This window comes from Nuphar pumila, chromosome 11, assembly GCF_984573655.1.
Source record: "Nuphar pumila chromosome 11, dmNupPumi1.hap1.1, whole genome shotgun sequence".
Taxonomy (NCBI): Eukaryota; Viridiplantae; Streptophyta; class Magnoliopsida; order Nymphaeales; family Nymphaeaceae; genus Nuphar; species Nuphar pumila.
In genome coordinates this window covers 118,932,757-118,956,864 of record NC_143259.1, presented here as the reverse complement: position 1 = coordinate 118,956,864, position 24,108 = coordinate 118,932,757, and the positions used below count along the sequence as shown (strand labels likewise).

The window sequence follows — 24,108 nt, the reverse complement described above, 5'->3', positions numbered from 1 at the left end:
TAAATAATATATTTCACAACTATATGCTCCGCATAGCTGATCTAGAAAACATGATTATGCTACTTCTTGATTTTGATTAGTGGACATTAGTTTGATCTAAATGACCAAATATGTGTACTCTCTCTCTCTGAAGATTATATACGTGACCTTCACTGTGTTATTGTGCTCCCACTTCTACAGTGTCAATGCTTAGCTATCATGCAATAATCGTACCTATTCATTTTTCTTTATTTACTTTTTTTTAAACTAAATCAAACCCATTTGCTTTGGACTTGGCCACAAATTTGTTCACAACTTCTTAGAGTGCCTAGGTCCTTTTAAATTACAAATTCTATGCTTATATTTTTCTTCATCTAATGCTTGTTCTGCCGAATGTTAATTGTCTAGTCTGTTTTATCTTTAAGCATTGTTGGTTGAAACTTCATCAAATCTTCATTGTCATTTTATGGAATGTTGCCGCATCTCAGCATTAAAAAAAAAAGAATAAAATACCGAACTCTCGTAGTTATATTTGTGGGTATTTTGCTGCATTTGTTGCAATGCAAAGTGAGATGATTGAAACTCAAATACTCAAATGGTTTCTTGTTTGCAAAGATCTGACAACCCTACTCTACCCCTTTTGTCATTTAAGCAAGATTCTGATGTCTACTTTCTGATGATTTTAAAATTTATAGTTATTTTCATGAGCATTTTTTAAAATTCCTTTCATTTGCAAGGAGATCAGGGAGAATGTGCATTGGTACTTCTCGAAAATGGTTTTTGTTATTGATTATCTTAATTCTAAAATGCTTCTATTCATGGATACCTGCTACTGACATTTTTGCTACTGGTTTCTGTGGCAGAGAGCTGCTGCAGATCAGATATTGCGCGAGTTGCAGAATAACCCTGATACATGGCTGCAAGTAGTTCACATTCTGCAAATCTCTCAAAATTTAAATACCAAATTCTTTGCACTTCAGGCAAGTTATCTTGTTCATGGCTGGTGTATTTCATATCATAAACTAGTGCTTAGGATCATCTAAGTCAGGATTTTATGATTTGCTTCATGAAAAATCTCAACTGCTGCCTTTTATGAACATTTATTTGGTTGAGGTCATTGTCCATGTGAATTGGAAGGGCTTGTATCTTATTTCATCATGCATCTTGCAGCCCAAGGCAACTTTGTGTTTTGAATGGTGTGGGCAGACATGCCTTTTTCATTCTTTTCTCAAGAAATTCTGACTCAGTGAGTTCTATTTCTATAAAATCTTTTATGAAGTTTCGGAAACTTGTCATCTAGAAGATTGTATGCACTTGATTCATGTCACCTGCTTTCTTAGTTTGCTTATTAAGGAGAGAGCAAGGAAAAAAGCTTAACTTGCTTATTGCTCGTATCCTCATTTGTCATAAAGGTTGTCAAGTTTTTGAATTTGGAGAAGAATTTGCTTTTCCTTAATATACAGGTCTTGGAAGGTGTCATTAAATATCGGTGGAATGCATTGCCTGTTGAACAACGAGATGGGATAAAAAATTATATTTCGGATCTTATTGTTCAAGTAAGTCATGAAATTCTTTCTTTTTGCTGTTGAAAATATTTTTAGTGCACCTCCTGTATTGCATAATAGTTAATTGCGTTAGTTTGGTAATTTCCTTATGTATTCCTTGCTTCCTAGGCTTATGTTTTCTCTTTTCAATGTTGTGTATCTTAAAATAGCTCTCAAGTAATGAGATCTCTTTTAGGCGGGAAAGGCTATATGTCAATAAATTGAACATTATACTTGTTCAGGTAAGATTTTGATCTTTTTAGTGTTTTGTATTCATTTTCCTTTACAGTGGCTTTCTGCTGGAATTTCGCTCATTAGCCTGTTTGCAATTTTTTGTACTGATGCACACACACATACACTCGGCAGACAAAGAAAATAATGTGAAACTTAGCATGTAGTCTGTCAAATAATGCTAGCCTCTCAGTATTATGTCTTCATGAATTTCACAAATATCTCCTCCAGTTGACAGTACAGTGATTTGAATTCCAAAATTGTTATTGTGTATTGCAGGTCTTGAAACATGAATGGCCTGTTAGATGGCCATCATTTATTTCTGATCTTGTTTCAGCTGCGAAGAGCAGTGAAACAATATGTGAGAATTGCATGGCTATTTTAAAGGTAACATCTGATATTATGAAATTATTTTTTATTCACCAGCTTCTTTAGTCTTCCACTGCAACTCCAAACAGGAAAAGATAGTCTAGAACTAAACAGTGACATTTGTTGTTTGCTTGATATGGTCTGGCTATGATGTTTGGCCTGACACGTGCCTTTTGCTATCAGCTTTTGAGTGAGGAGGTTTTTGATTTTTCCAGAGGGGAGATGACACAGCAAAAGATCAAAGAATTAAAACAATCGTTGAACAGGTGCCATAAACAAAGTCCTTTATGACAAGTTTTGCTTATTATTTTCTTTATTATTTCAAAATTTTTAAAGCCAAAAACCTTTATACCTTTTCATATATCGTTGCATTCATTTTGTTTGGTTGAAACAACATCCAATGTGATAATTTCTGTTGGTCTTGTCACAGTGAGTTTCAACTTATACACGAGCTATGCTTATATGTATTGTCCATGTCCCAAAGAACGGAACTCATAAGGGCAACACTAGCAACACTTCATGCGTTCCTATCTTGGATACCTCTGGGTTATATTTTTGAGTCTCCACTGGTTAGTTTTTTAGCAGCTTGGTGAGCATTTCCAGTATTTTATGGTTTGGTGAGGGCTTACCTGTAAGGCTACACTTACCTGATTTTTGGTTGTTTCCATGGGAGAATAGCTGGAGACACTCTTGAAATTTTTTCCAGTTGTATCATACAGAAACTTAACTCTGCAATGTTTAATAGAGGTACAGATTTTAAGTCCTCATGATCCTATATGCAGGTTTTGTTTTTGGCTGTTTGTAAGATATTTAAGCTCAGAAATCTTTTGAGGTGGCCTTCATTTAGCTGTATGCTCCTTTCTTCTAGGTGGCTGCCCTTCAATTTGGAGATTTCTATTACTGTCAGTACATCACCATGTATACTGTTTTTATGGTACAATTGCAGGTACTGGAGCTGTTTATATGTGGTGTTCTAATACTGAAAAGAATTGCTATTGGGCTATGTTTTTGGTTATTTTTGTATTCCATATTTGTATTGTCTGCTGTGTTGCTTATGCCTTGGTTGACACAAATCCCCATAGCTGTGCTAAAAAGTTTTTTACGTTGTGAAAGGTTTTTCATATGGTTTGAAGTTTAATTATGTTATAATCTGTAGATAATTCTCCCACCAGGAACAAATATACCACAAACATATGTTAGTGGTTCCAGTGAGGAGCAGGTAACCTTGATTTCATCTTTTCCCTTTGTTATGGGGATGCTTCCAAAAGATTGTTCACTTAGCAAGCATGCCATTAGGATGTCCGTAGGATCTGGTTGTTTCTTGAAGCAACAGCTGCTGATGCATATATGTGTTTTTGTTCCTATGCAGGCATTTATTCAAAATCTGGCTCTTTTCTTTACTTCTTTTTTCAAGGCAAGGTCTTTTTGCTTGGTGGTGGCACTCTTGGTTGAGATGATTCTTCACAGATATTCCTACATACAGAAATTCACTTTGAATAAGATCGAGTGTGATGGTTATTGGTATTTTGTGGTTTTTTAATCACTTATCATGGTCTTGTTTGTGCCTGAGAACTGCATACCTACATCGGTTGTAGGCTATTGTTTTATATTCTCAATGTGGAATAAAGTTATATCATGGATTTGAGTGGGTTTTCCACCACCTGAAAATAAAATTTTCTGGTGCAGTTTCGTATTCGAATTCTTGAAACTACTCCTGAGAATCGATCTGCTCTTCTTATGGGTCTCGAATATTTAATTGGAGTCTCTTACGTTGATGACACTGAGGTGTTCAAGGTATGGCTGATGTTATGTTCTAACCTGTAATTGGTGTTTTGGATGTTTATTATTTGTACTTGATGTTTTGGTTGATGGAAGTTCTCTTCCATTTCTTAATATGGACATATAGGTTTGCCTAGATTATTGGAATTCATTGGTCTTTGAGCTTTTTGAAGCACATCACAGTGTAGACAATCCATCAATTTCTGCAAGCATGATGGGGCTTCAGGTACTCTTGAAGTATTTTTATCATGTTTCTGTTAATGCCCTTTGGTGTTTGTGAACATGCAAATTTTCTTTCTTTTTTTTGGTTCAGATTCCAAAGTCCTTTGACCATTGCAGTGTGACTAGACTTTTTCCCCATTAAGACCATTGTTACAACATGAAAGATTGGTCCTTGTTTGTTCCCTGGAGTTATGGGTGGGCACCCAGGGCCTGTTGTTGCTCATGTGGCATGGACCCTAGATCTTGAGACAGTTCTATGATTTTGACTACCTAATGAAAGTAGAGCCCAACGATACAGAATATCCCGTTCTATGTAGTCAAAAGCGCTAGGCAGTGCCTAGTCGGTAGACCCCTAAAAAGACTAGTCGAGGACTAGGCGGGACTAGTCGGTATCCCAATTAAATATAAAAAAGTACATAAAATATACATAAAAATATATTTAATTCTTTTACTAATAAGATGATTTCATTACACAAGTACAAAATTACACATGCTTTCATAAAATATATTAATATACATAACCAGAATATACATATATAATTGTACACATATAATATATATATATATATATATTCATTTATTCATAACTATAATCAACAAAATATGCTTTCAACCTTTCACAGAAGCACAACAATACATACATATATAAATAACATATTACATAATTTATAATGCTAAACATTTTTTCAGGCTTTTATAGAAAAATTCATTAGAAACAAAGTAACACACACACACATATATATATTTATATATAAAATAATCAATTAAAATTAATTGTGCATGCTTTCAATGTCTCACAGAAAAAATCCCAAAAGCAAAGTAGCACGCGCACACGCACACACATATATAAATATAATAACTAAGCATGTTTCCATGATTTCACAGAACAAATCACACAAACACACACACATATATATATATATATATAATTATATATGTTGAGAGTAAGAGGTTTCAAGTTTAAGTTTTCTTAGATTAGAGGTTATTTGAAATTTTAAGTTAATGAGGGACTTATATGTAATTTCTCCTTTTTGGCATCTCTCTATTTAACATAGATAGTAGCCCTAATATTAGATGAACGAGTTCTCCTTTTCTAAACAACCGTCTCTCTCTCTCTCTCTACCTAGGGTTCGATGCATCTCATATATTCTTCAACATGGTATCAGAGCACTGATCTCGGGAGCGTGATCGATTGTGATCAATCTGCAATCGATCTACACCAACGAGAAAAATATTGGAACCAGCTGCCGTGATTTTTGGGTTTGGGAGCAGCGAAAATCTCTTTTTATATGCTGCTATTTGTGATCGAGCTCGAGATGTGCTGCTGTCGTGATTTTTTTTTCGTGTCCCCTGAAGAAATGAGATTCCTCTTTTTGGCTGTCATGCTTTATTTGTCTGGGAGCAGCAACTGTCGTGATTTACATCACCTGTCAATATGATTTCAGCAGTCGTGATTCCCTGTTGTGTCGTGATTTTTTTATGCTGTGAAAGAAGCATGTTAGTATCAATTGTGTTCATGTCGTGGAAGCAGCAGGCGTGAGTCTCTGCTGTGTTGAAAAATATCCTGTTTATGTGAAAGTTATTCTGTTGTCGTGGGATTCTGTGTTGGGCAGCAGGCGTGATTCCCTGTTGTGTTGGAAAATATCCCTGTTTATGTGAAAGTTTTTCTGCTGTCGTGGGATTCTGTGTTGGGCAGCAGGCGTGATTCCCTGCTGTGTTGGAAAATATCCCTGTTTATGTGAAAGTTTTTCTGCTGTGGTGGGTTTCTGTGTTGGCCAACAGGCGTGATTCCCTGCTGTGTTGGAAAATATCCCTGTTTATGGGCTACTGTTCATGACTGTCGTGGCATTCTGTGTTGGGTACAACTGCTGGTTGTCATATTGGTTGATGCGTGATTCTAAAATTTGTTGTTCAAGTGGGTGAATTTTTTTTTGCAGCTGAAATAGTATTAAATCTTCAGTATGGCTGAAACTTTGAAATGTGATTCCAAAATTGAATATATTGGGGAGTATAAGGCTTTTGCCAATCCCTTCTCGTACGGCTCTTCTGTAAAGTTGAATGAAACTAACTATGCCAGGTGGTCCAAAACTTTTATGATGTCGGTATCTGGACATCGTAGAAAACATATTTTGTTGGAAGACAAACCCACTGAAAAAGTGGGAAAATATGTTACTTGGGATGAAGATAATGACATAGTTATGTCATGGATCATGAACAGTGTTGAACCCCATATTACAGATGGTTTAATTTACTATAATACAGCCAAACAGATGTGGGACAATCTTCGAGATACGTACTCACAAGAGACTAATGTGAGTCGTATCCTGCAAGTTGAACATGAGATATATAATTTACAGCAGGGAGATCAGACCTTGACCCAGTATTATGCCTCCGTCAAGGCTGCGTTTGAAAGACTCAATGCTCACAGGCCTCTTTGTTGCTCGAAGCAAAAGGATCATCAAGAACAGACTATGGTTGCTCGGTTTCTTACAAGTCTATCCTCAGAATTCTCTGTTGCAAAAGTCCAAATGTTGACTAGATCAGATGTACCTACTCTTGCCGATGCATATAATCGTCTGAGTAGACTTGCGATATCTCTTCCACAATCTCAGCCTGTGACTCAGTCATTTGCTCTAGTTGTCTCCTCTGGTTATGGGCGTGGAAATCTTCAGAATATCAGAGGACGAGGTCGTGGACGAGGTCGTGGATGAGGTCGTGGACGAGGTATGAGAGGCAGAGAAAAGCTTCAATGTACATTCTGTGGAAAATCTGGACATCTAGAAGATCGTTGCTGGGATAAGCATGGTCGGCCAACCACTTCTTCATCAAAGCCATATGCTCCTAAAGCAAATGTAACTACACTAGAGGCAACAAATGTACATGATAATATCTCTGCAAGTGACAGTATCACCCTCAGTTGAGCTGAATATGATGAGCTGATAGCTCTTCGCCCCTTGAGCTCCGCCCCTCCTGCAACCGGTGTTGCCTACTCAACAGGGAATCATCTTCCTCCAAATGACACTAAGTGGATTATTGACTCTGGTGCATCCAGACACTTGTGTGGAAATTCGCTTGTTTTTTCAGATCTAAAGGACACTACTGTTCATCGAGGAGTCTCATTAGCCGATGGGAGTTCCTCACCGGTTGTTGGTCAGGGAAACATTTCTATATCCTCCTCCTTACAGTTGAAAAATGTTCTTCATGCTCCCAACTTTCCTCAAAGTTTACTCTTTGTTAGCTGTCTTATAAAAGAACAAAACTGTAGAGTAATATTTGATCCAATGGGTTGTCATTTTCAGGATTTGCTGACGGGGAAGAAGATTAGTGGAGGCTATGAAGAAAATGGAGTCTACTACCTACATCATCCAGTGAGGATTGTTCATGCGGCAGTGGAACACTCATTCAGTCCTGTTCAGTGGCATCGGCGTCTTGGTCTCCTTCATTGTCAAAGCTTCGTTCTGTCTTTCCTCAAATTCCTTCCACTATATCATTTCAGTGTGAAGCATGTCAGTTGGGCAAGCATCATCGAAGTTCGTTCCCTTCAAGTTAGAGTCAGTCTAGTCATAAAGTCTTTGAACTTCTTCATGCAAATGTATGAGGTCCTAGTAAGATTCCTACTAGGACTCAGTGTCGATATTATCTTGTTATTGTTGATGACTTATCTAAGTTGTCATGGGTGTTTTTAATAAAGGAACGATTTGAAGTTCCAAGTATTATCAAATCCTTAATTCTTGAAATAAAAACTCAGTTTGAATCTATTGTCAAGATTGTTCGCACTGATAATGCTCTTGAGTTTAAATCAAAACTTCTGTTACAATTTTACCAAGATCATGACATTCACCCAAACTTCCTGTGCCTATTCATCGCAACAAAATGGGGTGGCTGAGCGAAGACATCGGCACCTGCTTGATGGTGGCAGGACCATTATGATTCAATCCAATGTTCCTGCGTTATATTGGGGTGATGCGATTACCACTGCTTGTTATCTGATCAACCGCATGCCTTCATCTTCTGTGGGTGATCAAATTCCATTACATATCCTAAAACCTAATGCCCCACTCTTCTCTTTCTCACCAAAAATATTTGGATGTGTTTGTTTTGTACACAAACTTGGTCTTGACCGTGATAAATTATCTGCTCAAGCTACAAAATGCATATTTATAGGTTATCCAAAAAATCAAAAGGGATATCGATGTTATGATCCTATTTCTCGCCGCGAGTATGTCAGTGCGGATGTATCTTTCTTGGAATCCACTCCATATTTCTCTAGTTCCGGTTTCCCGCTGCAGGTTGGTCCAGCTGACCCTTTTCCCTTACCTATACCTCCTTTTCCTTTGGAATCTGTGCCCTTGGTACCTAACCAAACTTCATCCTCTTCACGATTTAATAATCCTCCATTGGTATATATACGTAGAGCTCCACATCTGCCTGTGCCTCCACCATCTTCTTCTCATGAGGTAAGTACTACTGACAACAGTGATCTTCATGATGATGATAACAGTCCAATTGCTCTACGCAAGGGGACACGACAATGTACCTTATATCCCATATCTCATTTTGTCTCCGATGTCAGAATTGGAAATTAGATGAATTTTTTTATTTCAGCCCTATCTGCTGAAACGATTCCTCTGAACTATCACCAGGCAGAGCTAGATAACCGCTGGAAGCTGGCTATGCAAGAAGAAATGGATGCTTTAGTGTCTCAACATACATGGGATTTAGTTGATCCCCCAATAGATGCTGACATTGTTGGATGCAAATGGGTATATATAATAAAGTACAAATCAGATGGATCTATCGAAAGGTACAAGGCCAGATTAGTAGCAAAAGGATATACTCAGACATATGGTATTGATTTCTTTGAAGCCTTTTCTCTTGTTGCACGAATGAGCACCATTCGTCTTGTTCTCTCAATAGCTGTTCATCATGGTTGGAGCTTATGTCAATTAGATGTGAAGAATGCGTTTCTATATGAGAATCTATCTGAGACTGTTTTCATGCAACAACCTCCAGGTTTCGAGGTTGAGGGGGAAGTGTCAGAAGGTGTGTAGATTGAAAAAAGCAATTTATGGCTTGAAACAAAGCCCTCGTGCATGGTTTCAAAAGCTGTTTGAAGTGATGTCACGCTTTGACTTCAACAGGTCAGCGGCAGATCATACACTATTTATCAAGAAAACTAACTCAGACATAGTTGTTATGGTGGTATATGTGGATGACATCATTCTTACAGGAGACGATGTGGAAAATATTGAAGCCACTAAGGCTCATCTTCAAAAACACTTTGTTACAAAAGACCTTGGTTCACTCAAATACTTTCTGGGTATAGAAGTTGCCAGGAACCGTGAATGGATGGTTTTGTCTCAACGGAAGTATGTTCTTGACTTATTAAAGAAAACGGAAATGTTGGGAGCTAAACCAACAAATATTCCCATGGACCATAAAGTTCAGTTGTTTGAAGAAGGGTCAAAACCGGTTGATAGCAAAAGCTATCGCTCACTAGCAGGGAAGCTACTGTATGTAACTGTTACCAGGCCGGATATTGCTTTAGCAGTAAGCAAAGTTAGCCAGTTTATGGACAAACCAACTGAGGTACACTGGAATGCAACTATAATGATTCTCACGTATTTAAAATCTTCTCCTGGAAAAGGGTTATTGTTCAGGAAAAGTGGTAATTTGGAGATTGTGGCCTATTTTGATGCTGACTATGCAGGATCTATAGTGGATAGAAAATCTACCACAGGATTCTGTGTTTCTGGGAGACAACCATGATTTCATGGAGAAGTAAGAAGCAAAATGTGGTTTCTAGATCGAGTGCAGAATCAGAATATAGGGCTATGGCCCAAACAACTGCTGAATTGATGTGGGTTCGTACTGTTCTTCATGATCTTCAGGTGAAGGTTTCCTCTCTTATGACCATGATGTGTGATAACAAGGTTAACACATATATAGCGAACAATCCTGTCTTTCATGAGAGAACAAAGCACTTTGAGGTTGATTGTCACTATGTAAGAGATATGGTTCAAGCTGGTCATATCTCTACCAAATATCTAAAGTCGGAGGACCAAGTTGCAGATATGTTTACAAAGCCTCTTACTAGACCAAATTTCTCAAAATGTTGTGACAAGCTGAGCATGATTGATATCTATGCTCCAGCTTGAGGGGGAGTGTTGAGAGTAAGAGGTTTCAAGTTTAAGTTTTCTTAGATTAGAGGTTATTTGAAATTTTAAGTTAATGAGGGACTTATATGTAATTTCTCCTTTTTGGCATCTCTCTATTTAACATAGAGAGTAGCCCTAATATTAGATGAACGAGTTCTCCTTTTCTAAACAGCCGTCTCTCTCTCTCTCTACCTAGGGTTCGGTGCATCTCATATATTCTTCAACAATATATATACAAAAAAATGACAATATATATAATATGAATACTAAATAACTAAACTGCCCTTGTGCCTAGGCGGTAAGGTACCCAGCTAGGAATTGCAAAGCCTAGGCATTTTACTTATGCTTAGACCGACTAGGCAGACTAGTCGGTGCCTAGTCAGGGCTTTTTACTACGTAGATCCCGTTATTGACCTTCTTGTAGTAGGATCACCTGCCCAATTTTTTTCGGAGTATGCTGCAACTGCGAGTGGACCATATCTATCATTAGGAACATTCCTATACATTAGACTGTCCATAGCGGTCTGCTTTATTTAATGCATAATTTCCTTCACCACTTCCATGTGACTTATGTCACAAAGACATGTGGACACGGGGACCATGACACTGGTTCAACTCAGAAGCTCTTTTTTTTAGAAAAGAGGACATGAGGACACAGAGTTTTTTTATTTTTTAAACAATAAAAAATATTTTTATTTTTAATATTATAAAATACATTTTTATTGAAATAATACTTAAAAATATTAAAAAACATTAAGATATTATTATATTATTTTCTGCACATGTCAGTGTCTATGTCCACTCGTGTCACCAGGGACATGCCACCAAAATAGCGTGTCCCTGTGACTATATCTTGGAGTATGCATAAACTGCATCACTTGGTTAATTGTAAATACAATATCTGGTATTCTGGCTCAGTGAAGGTTAAATGGCACAGAGTCACAGACCACTGACAATACTTGTATATTTTTCATGAAGTTACAATAAAATTATCATGTTTACATTTGCCACATAAATATATGTATAACACAAAAAGTTTAAGAATAGGCTTGTACTCAAGCATACCTGAATGTTCAAGCAATTCAGGCACATACTTATGCTGAGCTAATGACAAAAAGCTTTTTCTCTTGTCTACTTCAAGCCCAAGAAGGTACCAAAGCATTCCAAGATCGATCATATGGAAAAGATCATGAAAAAATTTGTCAGTTAAAATTTCTGCAGTTATTGCTCCTAGTGATATAACTCGAACACAAATTCTTTAATTGCCCAGCTGAAAGTGTCAAACCATGATCATAAGTCCTGCTTTAGACCATAAGTTGCCTTACTGAGGTAGACCTTTTGTTGCTGAATCACCTTGGAAATAACTTGGTGGTTGTTAAAGGTCGATGTGCAAGAAGGTGTTTTTTTATAGTTGATAAATGCAAGGTTGTAAGTAGCACATCGTTACCCCGGTCGGGCCAATAGTAACACCATATCATATCATAAATGTATCTTAAATTTTTAATAAAAAAATTCAAAAACTTGAGACATACCTTTCATGAATATGTTTTGGCATCAGTGCAAGTTGATCAGAAGTTCTTGTATGGTGTACTGTAATACCAACAAATTATTATTTTTTGGGTTGCTGTTATAGTAAATGACTTCGTTTGACACTAAAAGTTAGTGAATAGTGTGGAAATTGGTCTTCACTTGTTAGCTTTAGTACAAATTGAGCACATAATTGCGGGCTTGTTTCTGGTGAAAGGCTGAGAAATAAAATTCTAAAAGAATCATATCACATGAAATAATGATGAATTGCACAAAATACGACCATAAAATCACATATGAAACATTTCTGTCTCTATGGGCTAGATAAGGCATCATCAAACATCAACTATCTCACAATAACAATGCAAAATATTAAATATCTTGCAATTAAGAACATGCCACAAGACTCATACTTTCATACTACATAAACAAAAATATTATGGCAATAGTTGCACTTGATTTTCAATCGGTTTCCACTCATTACTTGAGTGCTCCATTGCCATGCCGGATCATCTAATGCCATCTTTGTTAGAGTGTGGAGCCTGATTTCTACCTTGAGTAGCTTTGTAATTTTATTCATAATATATATTTTTTTATGTTAACCCATTTTTTTGAATGGAAAAAATGGTGGAAATGCATTTTTTTACCTTAACTCACTTGTATAGGTGAAAAAAACAGTGGAAATGCACTTCTAATGGCCTCTAGACAAATGAAGAAGTTGGCCCTCAAAAGGTATATATAAAACCCAAAACGAAAAAAATTAATTTTCGGCCTTTTTAAAGTGCATTGAAGGTGTATCGTACGATACATCCTGTATCATATCGTAAGTGTCAAAAGTAACAATACTTATCATACGATATGGCACGATACGAACAACCTTAAATGTTCCAACAAAGCCTTACTGCAAGTGCCAAAATAATTCTTGTGGTTAGTCATACCAGCTATTTGTCCGTGCTCCTGAATATGTCCTTTGGTCACTAGACGAGCCTTGAACTGTTCCATGCTTTCATCAGTCTTCTATGTTACTTTATATACCCATCTACACTTGTCTGCATTCTTCTTAAATGCGTGGTCCACATAATCTCATATGTCACACTTATGGAAGACACTCATCTCCTTATTCATCACCTCAGCCTGTTATGAAGGGTTACATGCTGGCTGAAAATTCTTTGGCTCCTCTACTTGCGAGGTTGCAGTGAAAACCCAGAGCTTGCAGATTTCTTAAGACCTGTTAAGGTATAGAAACCAAATCTGCATTGGTAGTTGCCTTTGAATTATTCTCTTGGACAACATATTGATGCTGAATCAAAGGATTAGATTGCATATTTGCTCCATGTATTTCACTAATTTCTTTATGACTTGAACCACTCAAAGCTTTCCTTTTAATATAATGTTTGAGGAAAGGAAGGAAAAGGATGTGATGGTGCGGAAGAGACAGTAGAACCTAATTGATTTGGGACTCTTCACAGAAAAAATTTCTGCCGTTCATTTCAGGTTGATTGGGTTGATTGCTGTCAACATTTGATGCTGACAAAGATGGCAAGCACTGGTGGATACAGTCGGGCCAAAAGGATCCCATTGAACCAAGTCAAGGGGAGGAACTGTAAATCCTATCATCAAGAATATTATAAAAAAATGACATATCTTGAGAGATGTGAATTTTCTTGGTTATGGGATCAAACATTGACATCTTTTATATTAGTGTGAATAGGCAACAAAAAAGCAAGCCAGTGCCTTTGGTTGAAGCTTATTTCTCAAGAGTTTATCTACGTGCACAAGCCACTAGCAACCAAATATTTTCTTGCCAAGTGTAACGAACATGTTTGTCATAAAGCAGATGAAATGGAATTTTACCATCCGGTGCCTTAGATGGTAGCCAAATTAATCAGAGAAATAGCTATGTGAACTACTTCTGTCCACAAATACATATGCAATCAAGCCAAATTCATCATGGTTACAACTGTATTAACAATGTGACCACGTTTCCTCTCAGCTCTTCCATTCTGTGTTGGAGTGCCGGGGCAAAACATCTGTGCAATACCATTATAAAAAAGGAATTGTTTAAATGCTTGGGAAGTATATTTTTCACCTCCATTGCTACGTGCCTAGAAAAAAGATTCTGAACAAAGTTTTTGGAATGGACAAAGGTGGAAATGACTTGATCTTTTACTCTCCAAAATGAATGTTCAAGTAAATTTGCTATAATCATCAGTATAGGTGACATAATATGAAGGCTTGAACAAAGAACTCATTGGTGCAAGCCCCCATACTTTAGTATGTACCAATTCAAAAGGGAGAGATTACAATGTCTGAAGCGCTTATGCTATAGATCAATGTCATTCTGTTGAGAAGCTTGCACCCTGGACTAAAAAACAGAACTGGAAGAGGATGATGATTTATGATGACTAGCAACATTACTTCAGAATGATATGTTACCTAGGACGAGTTTCTTCTAAAATATATAGATTTGTGCCACATCTTGTTCTCTCATTGAATGTTTCCTTCATGTGAAGATCCTTCATAGAAGTAGACAAAGGCAAAAAGGGAGATACAAGAATTGGTTTGGTCTACAAGTAGAGAAGCAAGAAGAAGATTATGACAAATAGAAGGAACTATAACAGCATGGCAAAAGAATTTAACTCACGGGAGTATGAATGAGGGCCTTGCCCACGTGAGTGATGGAGTGATGTGATCCATGCCCAGTAACAATGGTAACTTTCCTTTGACAAGGTATGGCATTAAGAAGCTTACCTGCATATCCCATGACATGGTGTGTTGCTCATGAGTCCAAAAACCACTGAGTAGAAGATGTAGGCTGATTTAAAGACATAAGGCTGTTGCTATGGTACCCAAGCATTTAGATATGAAGGTGTCATTTGAGATGACTGCAAATGCATGTGATTGGATGCAACAGTAAAATCGTGCTGATTCTGACCCTATGGCCGAGATACAATTGATGGGTTTGATGCATGAAGCTGAAAATATGAAAAACACAGCTGTATAGTAGTAGAACCTCTATGAAACCTGATTGGTGGTTTAAAGGAGGTGTTGAATCTTTGAAAACAATTGGCTGCAACATGGCCGTGTTTTCAGACATCTAGCATGTTGGAGAACCACCATGAAGAGGATAAGTAGTCGCTAGTCGTTAATTATGGTGAAAGAAGAATGTCATGTCCATAAGCAACTCCCTGATAAGGGCCTCTACCTCTACCTTTGGAAATTCTTCCTCTACCATGAGCTTCAGAGCAACTGGTGGTAACCAACACATCATGTTTGTCAAAGGAAATGATAGAACCTTGAAAATAAGAAAGCAAGAAATAAAAATAGAGAAAGGATGAAGGGGTTGATAAAAAAAATGAGAAAAATAAGAAAGGAAGTTAGAAAGGAGATGAGAAAAATCATGGAGAAAGGATGAGGTTCTTTACTTGAATAAGGCTCTGTTTTGATCCCAAATTCTAATATGTACCTAGTTAGAGAGGGAGAAATGTGACTTGTAGCCAAAGCAACCAGGGTTTATCTGGTAAGATCAGGTGTCTCATCTATTATATGCGTGCTACTTTTTTGACATAAATTCTCTTCACTTAATATACAATACAAATGCAATATTCCACATTAATATCACATAAAGTGCAAGATATTAAGGCTGAGAAGATAATGACACGTGTGTTGGAATGTTTGGGGCAAAATTACCAAGATGCACCTGGTAAAGCCAAAAATTACAAAAACACTCCTATCAGCCAGACGCTATCTGACTCCTGGAATTTTCCTAAATGCTCAGCAATGCTGTCTCTCACAAACATGAAGGTGCATTTGGATGATTTATGCTTGAATATTGACATATTCTAATATTGCAGTATTGTTGGTTCTGAAATGACCATATTGTATTATCTCTCTCTGTCTATCTCTCTCTCTCTCTATATATATATATATCAGGTTATATAGTGTGCAGTTGAAAAGATGTAACAAGAGAGGGATCGGGGTTGTGAGGATGTTCACCTTAGTTTTGGGAGACTAATCACTATATTGTATTAATCTTTTTTATCAGGATGCTTAGTGCACAGTTGGAAAGATGTTATAAGAGGGGGATTGAGGTTGTGATCATGGTCACCTTAGTTTTAGGAGACTATGAGAGGGTGGTTCATACCTTTGAGAGGGCAGGTAGTGTTCTCATTTTAAGGGACAATGGAGAGAGTGATCCTACAAGATAAAATCTTGTAATATAAGATTACTTAGGTATCAGATAAACATTTCTCTCTTTCACAAGTCTATCACTATTTACATATCTTATCCTATCACTTTTGGTGTCCAACATGCCAATAGATGTGGCTGAATGATTAATTGTTTCAATGTGGTTTGAAATTGCAAAAATATGTTTAGGATGTGTCCAACCACACCCGAATTTTCTGAAGTTGAAAAGATCATGATTTTGTAAATGATATTTTATACCTTGCATTCATCCAATCGCATGTGCAAAAATGCACGAATGCTATATTGATCTTTGAGTATCATGCCTCTTTAACACATGGCGAATTTGGCTAGCTCTTAAGGCATTTAAAACATGTTCTGATTAGCTATATCAGGTGTGAACAATCATCGATTTCCTTTTTTCAGGTTTTAATCAATATAGCAAGTGCAACCCCTTCTGTTTCCTTTTTGTGTGATAATGAACTTTGATGACACATGATCAGAGATTAAGACAATTGCCTATAAAATATGTTGGTAGCAGACTGCACTAGAGGCAGGGACTGTTGATGAGAAGTTGAAACAAATTACTTTTTGGAAAGACTCATGGGACTTGGACAAACCAGCTGAACCTTAATCATCCTTTATTTGTATGATTTGAATTCAAACATTTCTAGCATTTCAATAGGGATGGACAGTGATGGAATATTGCATAGATTGAAGGGCAACAATATTCAGGTTGATGATTCATGTCTTGCTGTTGAATTATCCTACATGGAAGATGAGATTATCTGTAAACAGAATATTTCTATTTATATTTACAGACAGTGCTCTTTTGACAAACCATCTTGTAATGTGAATTTTTACTTATGGTGCTATTTTAGTCAAAAAGTGAAACCTATGTAGCACAGGTGTGTCGTGGAGGCCGATACACCTGCATCGGGTGCGGCGGGTATTGGTTTGGGTACTGCCAGTGCAACTGGTGTGTCCTGGGCCGGGTTGGGTCCTGCTCAGGACCTGCTGACCCAAACCTTCTTCCTTGAAAGAGCAGGAGGAGGAAGAAGAAGAATTGGAGAAGAAAAAGGGGAGGGGAAAGAGGTGGAGGACGAAGGAGAAGAAGACAGAGAGAGGGAGAGAGGTTCATACCTGTCCCCTTCTCACCCTCTTTTCTTATTGGTTAAGAAAAGAAACCTTTTTTTAATATAAAAACAATATGGGTTGGGTTTAGTTTATAAGCCAACCTGAATCCACATGTCATAAAAATATGGCGTATGGATTTGAATTATGTTGTAATCTAAACCCAAATCCATATGCTATATTTTATATAACATATGGGTTTGAATCTTCATGCAATCCAAAGTTCCAAACTCATATATCTATATGCATGCTACGGTGCTCTGGGAGAACCTATTCCCACCTACTAGAAATCATAGTTGTAGGTTGCATCTTTTCAATCAGACCTTATAGATATACTTAACACAGTTTCTTTGATAAGAATCATGTTTTTTGGACATCAAAATTGGTTTTTTTAAGTCATGAAATTTTGGTACATTGTTTGCTGTTGATTTTTTAAAATTTAAAAAACTTACATGTATGCCATAATCACATGATCCAAAACTTGTTTTCCACTAAATAATGATTGTAGATCATATGTATAAGGTTTGATCAAGGAAAAAAACACTCAAATTTTGAAAATTTTAAGCTTCTATTAGGTGGGAGGGACTAGGTGCTCCGAGAGCATCCTATCATTACTTATATATATTATATATAGACACACACACACACACGTGCCCATACCCATAATTTTAGAAATTGCTGTGTCGTACCCTCGTATCTGTACCTGTACCAGAACCCACACCTCGTGCCCATGTGACATAGAATGAAACATAATTTTGCAATTTCAGTCCCTTATTGTATGTATCTTGCACAACTCTGTGCTTTCCCATACACAATGTATTTGTGTTCTGTGTTTTTCTTTATGATGTGTATCTCCCACGACATAAGCTTGTATTATCAATTGTGTGTTCACCATGGTCTGCTCTTGTTTTTTTTCTTCTTTTTTTCATTCAACTTGCAACTATTCAGAAAGCTGCAGAACAGAACATCTATTTTCCATGAAGTTATATATAAATCTGTCTTTGTTGCATCTTATAAATCATGGCGTTGATCTTGTCAACTGCAAACAATCTGTAATTTCAGGTGCCTTTGCTCTCTGGTATGGCTGATGGACTTGGTTCACAACTTCTACAGAGGCGTCATTTATATTCTGGTCCATTATCTAAGCTGAGAATGCTTATGATTTGCCGTATGGCAAAACCTGAGGAAGTTCTGATTGTAGAGGACGAAAATGGAAATATTGTCCGGGAAACTATGAAAGACAATGATGTCCTTGTTCAGTACAAGGTTGGGCTAATCGGGTTCTTGGCTTGTTATTTAATTGTGATCATCTGTAGCACTTATTCTATTCTATTTAGGTTTCAGATCTTCAGTTTAATATCCTAAGTGTGTTTTTTCTTTTTAGTTTCTAGTGCTAATGTTATTCCTTGGTGGTGCTCTGCACTCATGATTACTCAATGTTTATTTTGCTTATGTTTCTACTTTAACTGTTTTATAATTGTTGAATTCATTTTGATGCATGTTTCTGCTGGTCTCTGTTTATAATTTTGTAATTTGCAGATTATGAGAGAAACACTTGTATACTTGTCACATCTAGATCGTGAAGATACTGAGCAACAGGTATGTGCTTCTTCACATGCAAAGAGGTGACTGTTATGCTTAGGTCTTGCTGTAATGCCATGTGCTTTGGTAGAAATGCTTGCCTTGTATAGCTTTTTATGTATTGTATCGGATTTATCTACTCTTTATGCTATCAAAATTCCAGCCCTTACATCTTGAAGACTTAACTGCGAGGATGCTGTGGATATTTCTCCCTGTTCTTTTGAAATTGTAACTCAAATAAATCCGTAGTTGCATTCTAAATTCACATACACGTCATCAGTTAAAACTTCTGCATTCAACATGCCTCCTCCTTCTGATGGTAACAAAATCAAGATATAGCATTTACATGCATCTGAACTTGTTATTTTCATGCTGTTGATCTAATCAGCTTGCTTGAAGTTTGAAGTTCTCAAATGTTATTTTCTGAAATTACTTGTAATCCTGATGATGAACATATAATAACTAAATTTGTACTTGTATTATCTTGCATTCTTGCTGTTATGAAAAGTTCTATGGCATTGCACAGTGGTCGTAACAGTGGCCTTTTCTGTAAATATTTGTAATCCTTCTGATGATTATAAGCTAAATTACACTTGTATTATGTTTCTGTGAGATGCTGAAAAGTTCTATGGCATTACACAGTTGTTTGCTGTTTTTCTGTGGTTACCGAATAGTTGTTGGTTAATTCTCCAACTATACCACCTGGATGCATGTCAAGGATACTCTATTTCAATCTCATTTTATCTCCCTATATATACTGTTCTTAATGGAAAATTACACAAATAAGCCATGCAAGTGCAAATAGGTTTTATGGGAGCCTGTAAACACCCCAAATTTTCACCCTCATCCAGTGTTTGTCCATTTCATAAGTCACTACAGATCATTGCATGTCATTGCATGTATTCTGCATAGCATTGCATGTCATTGCATAGCATTGCATGTCATTGCATAGCATTTTCGAGATCCAACACTCCTGTTTTCAAAACATTCAATCCAGATTTGAATTTTAAAGCTTTATTTCAAAATCAATTTCAAAATCTGGGTTTTTATTCAATACTCTGTCATTTTCCAACCCCAGGACTTTATATTTCGAAATATTTTCTAAAGGAAACAATCTGGATTCATTTCAAATTCAAATTTTAATCGATTTTAATTCACAGATGAGACCCATTGAGGTGGTGTCGCTTCTGAATTCCTCTATTCATCAAATTTCTCAAATTTTTGAAAGTTTCAGTCCGATTAGGACTCTGTCTCAGAGTCCTAATCCAGTCAGGAGTCTGTTTTTAAGTCTGTTTTACTTCCATTTTCAATCTTTTCCGTTTGCTTTCAAAATTTAGGTCATTTTACAGAGTCAGTTAGTTCAGGACTCTATTTTAGAGTTCGGTCGAGTTAGGAGTCTAACCCTGACTGTGTTTTCTGACTTATTTCATCATTTCTTGATAAAATCTTTTGAAAATTCTTTCATTTAGCTTTTAAAATCTAAAAACTCAGAGTCCTAAGGGTTCAGGACTCTAACCCGGAGTTCCAGTTCGCTTGAGACCCTATTTTCAAAGATCTTGAATTTCAAATGTCAATTTTAACCCCTTTTCAAAGCCATTTTCAGTGTTTATTTCAAAAATGTTCAAAATTCGATGTGGGTCCACTCAGTTGGCACCATATCCAGAGGAATTCTAACTCAGTTAGGACCTTATGCCATTTCAAAAATCCTAATTTTAAGTTTACTTTTGAAAATCTTTTGAAAACTCCTTCAATTTCAAAATTTAAAATCACTTTTTGAAAAACTCAAGTAGGGCCCACTCGGGGTGGCGCCATATTCGAGTAAGTCAGGGCTAGACTAGGGTTAGTTGATGTCTTGGTTAGTGTTAGAGGTTTAGAAGAGTCAAAACCATTTTGAAAACTCATTTTGAAAATTAGTTTTTAAAACTAGTGTTTTTAAATGTTTTTAAAGGTGTTTTAAAAACCCAAATGTGAAAGATGCCAAGTGGCATCACATTTGGGGGTTTTCTAGGTTTAGTTAGGGGCTAATTAGGGATTAATTAGAGTCCCACCTAGGTTAGAAAACCACAAAAAATCGTTGCCTTTGGTGGATTTATTAGAAAGAGTCCTAAAAAAATGAAAAACCTCTTAATTAACCCTAATTAAGTGACTTTTGAAAAACTATAAAAAGGGACCTAAGGGGGCAAAAAAGAGGGCTCTTTTCTCTCAAATTTTCGTGGCCTCTCTCTCCTCTCCAGCACCTTCACCTTCCTCCATTGCAGCTGCAAGCACCAAGGTAATATTTTTAATATTTTTTAGTTTTATTTAATACTTTTTCATGTTTTAAATCAATTTTAGCCATTGGTATCATCCCCTTCATGGATTCAACCTCAAGAACCATCAAGAATCAGCAAGAACGATCCAAGAAGGTGATCTAACCCTGTTTTGGATGATTTACAAAGATTTTAATCCATTAGAATTAATTTTAATATGATTCTTTGCATTATTAACCAATAAAATATATGATTTACCCTTTTTATTGGGTTAAATCTATGTTTTAAAGGTGATATCAAATTCCAGCCATTGATTCCCTGTTTTTATTTTATTTTAATGGTTTATTCATGTTTGTTTTACGTTCTACAGCATAAAAATAATTTTTATTTACTGTTTTATGGTTTATTTTATTTATTTACATTAGTTAATGCATGGTTTGTCAAGTTTCTTAAATTTTTGTGTGTTTTAGGTTTAGAACAGTAAAGATAATGTTATTTCGGATTGAAGTTCTCATTGTTTAGTTCTGATTTTTTTATATGTGGTGCATGCATGAGTTATTGAGTTACTGTAGAAAAATCAGAGGTTTTGGATCTCGGGAACCCTGTCAAAAAAATCAGACATCAAATCGGGTTTTTAAAGCTTTAAAATCGTGGTTAAAATCAAGAAGGTAACTTGCTGTGATGATATTTCTCTCATCTTATATCCGATTTTAGATCTGTAAAGTGCTATGGATTCACATTGAGTAGATCTGTCTTCTGTGAAATTTTCGGATTTTTTGATCAGTGTTTAGTATTTTTCCCCTTTTAGAGAATCTGTTTTTAAATTTAAAGCTCGTTAGGGTTTACCAAAACCCTAATCGGACTTGTGTTAGTCATAAATCCCAAACCACAGATCCGATTTTAGATCTGTAAAAAGTGAGTATTGTTATTTTTCTGTCTACTGTTCACCACTAAAATTTCAGAGATTTTTGTTTAGAATTGCTATTTATGTCTGTATTTTCAATCTGGAATAACCGTTTTAATCCCTGTTAAGAGTGATATATTTTAGCTCAGATTGCCGGAAGGGTTTCTCACTAACCGGAGATGATTTTTCCGATCTGTAAATTGGGAAATCTCTGTTTTCCTCCCTAGTTAGTCTCTGTAAAATTTCATAAATTTCCATGGAGATTTGACCCCTGGTTCAGGTCTTGGACTGAGACTGGTTGGTGAATTAGGTCAAAAATAGCATATTTTTAGGGTTTAATGCAATTTTCGGATTAATTTAATGTCAAAAAATTATTTTTATAATTCCAATTCGACATTAGGGTTATAACAAGTGCAGGTACCAATTTTTATGGATTTTGGAATCCATTTGATGGCTGAATTAAGCAAATTGGAAAACCGGGTTCCTGAAAGATCCAAAAACACTGCAAAAATCACAGTTTTTGTGATATTATTGGATTTTCGTGCATAAGCATATATTTTTAGGGTTTAATCATGTTCATAATCATATTAGGATGCTTTAGGTTTAATTTTGTGCTCATTTGATTTCATTTAGTGCATAAAACCTAAGTTTTTACCAAAATCTCTTTCTAAAAACCCTGATTTCAAGGCCATAGTCTTGCTATCGGGGGCAATTTGGTCATTTGACCTAAATTTCGAAATCCCTAACCCTAATTTCATATTTTTAATCATGTCATAGCATATTTGGTTTTAGTTTATTCCATTCAAGTTTCAAAACTTGCATTTTATCAAAATATCTTTTTAAAAAACCCTAATTTCAAGGCCATAGTCTTGTTATTAGGGGTATTTTGGTCATTTGGACCCCAATTTCGAAATTCCATATCTTATATTCATATTTATTCAATTTTATTTCATATTTTATCATTTTGATTTAAGGGAATCATGGCAAAAAAGCTTATATCTAGCAAAATCCAGCAATTTCCTGATATTGTTGGATAAATCTAGAAAAGCCAACATATTTTCATTAACCAAGTTTTCTAGTTTTGCAGGTACATTGAAGACTTTATTTTTTCATGTATTTAAATTTCAATAGTGATGTAAACTAAATTAAACTTTGGAATAAGAATTTACATTTCCTGCTTAGCATAGGTTGCATTGCATATAGCTTATTTTTATAATTTTAATGTGGGATGTATGATGATTCATGCATAATTTTACAAATTCACCATGGTCTACACGAATGACACATGCACCAGCTTCTATGAAGTTTATAAACTTGGTGGAATTCGTATTTATGGCCATAGTCAGAATACGAATGATGCTTAGATTTATGATCTTCACATTAGCCACATTCAGCCTACACTCTTAGGCTAACTTCAAAATGCACTGCATTTCTCAAAAATACAAAAGTATTTCTCAATTCCTCAAAATCCATATTCATTCATTTCATGCATTTGCCAATTCCAATTCAAATTCTAAGTCAAGGAAATTGAATTCCTCAAAATCTCCTAAGTCTTATAGCAAAATCGATTTTCCCAAAAGCATTGAATTTCAAAGAATTTCATTTTCTCAAAATTTTCTAAGTCATATGGAGAAATCGATTTTCTCAGAATATGAAAATCTCAAAGTATGTTTCAAGTATTTCTCAAGTTCAAAATTCGAAATTTCAAGTTATATTTTCAAGTTCAAAGTTTGAATTCAGAGAAACCAAGTCTCTCAGAATCGATTTTCACCAAATGTCAAGGATTCCTCAAAATCGATTTTATTTTTCTCAGAAGTACATTTCAAATCCCAATTCACGATTTTCCATGTGATACCTATTCTAAATATTTCAATCATTCAAAGCAAACATCATGTTTTCAAAATGTGCATTTTCTGAAAATTCATAGCACATGCCTGATTCTATGTGCATTTAGAAATTAGAATATGATTTAGACAAGTTGAATAGAGTAGAGCATAAGATTGATCCTTGGTTCAATTACCCCTGTTAAAGGTGGCAGGAACGGTTGAACCTCGTACCGACAGGCGAGTCCCATTCTACGGAATTTTCCCGCATTTTAAAAACGGAGGCGAGTTATTTTCAAAAACTTTTTCAAAGGTCAGTTTGATTTGCAAAAGTTAAAAATTTTGCGATGATAACAGAGCCCCAGATGTTGATGACCCTTTTTTTAGTGATTGGTCTGTTTTTGTTCAATATTCAATTATTTT

At 36.0% G+C, this 24,108-nt stretch overlaps 1 protein-coding gene across 1 annotated transcript in view; it reads left to right on the top strand.

Annotated features, from left to right (window-relative positions):
- LOC149823124 (protein EXPORTIN 1A-like) overlaps nt 1–24,108 on the top strand; it is a 94,743-nt gene that overhangs the window by 1,426 nt on the left and 69,209 nt on the right. Inside the window, exons 2-15 of the mRNA XM_089981441.1 lie at nt 843–971; nt 1,344–1,535; nt 1,694–1,765; nt 2,034–2,141; nt 2,307–2,389; nt 2,554–2,692; nt 2,802–2,870; nt 2,992–3,069; nt 3,280–3,342; nt 3,493–3,537; nt 3,810–3,917; nt 4,030–4,128; nt 18,191–18,394; nt 18,668–18,727. Of these exons, the coding sequence (XP_089837567.1) occupies nt 843–971; nt 1,344–1,535; nt 1,694–1,765; nt 2,034–2,141; nt 2,307–2,389; nt 2,554–2,692; nt 2,802–2,870; nt 2,992–3,069; nt 3,280–3,342; nt 3,493–3,537; nt 3,810–3,917; nt 4,030–4,128; nt 18,191–18,394; nt 18,668–18,727 (1,449 nt within the window). The remainder of the gene's footprint in view (nt 1–842; nt 972–1,343; nt 1,536–1,693; nt 1,766–2,033; nt 2,142–2,306; nt 2,390–2,553; nt 2,693–2,801; nt 2,871–2,991; nt 3,070–3,279; nt 3,343–3,492; nt 3,538–3,809; nt 3,918–4,029; nt 4,129–18,190; nt 18,395–18,667; nt 18,728–24,108) is intronic.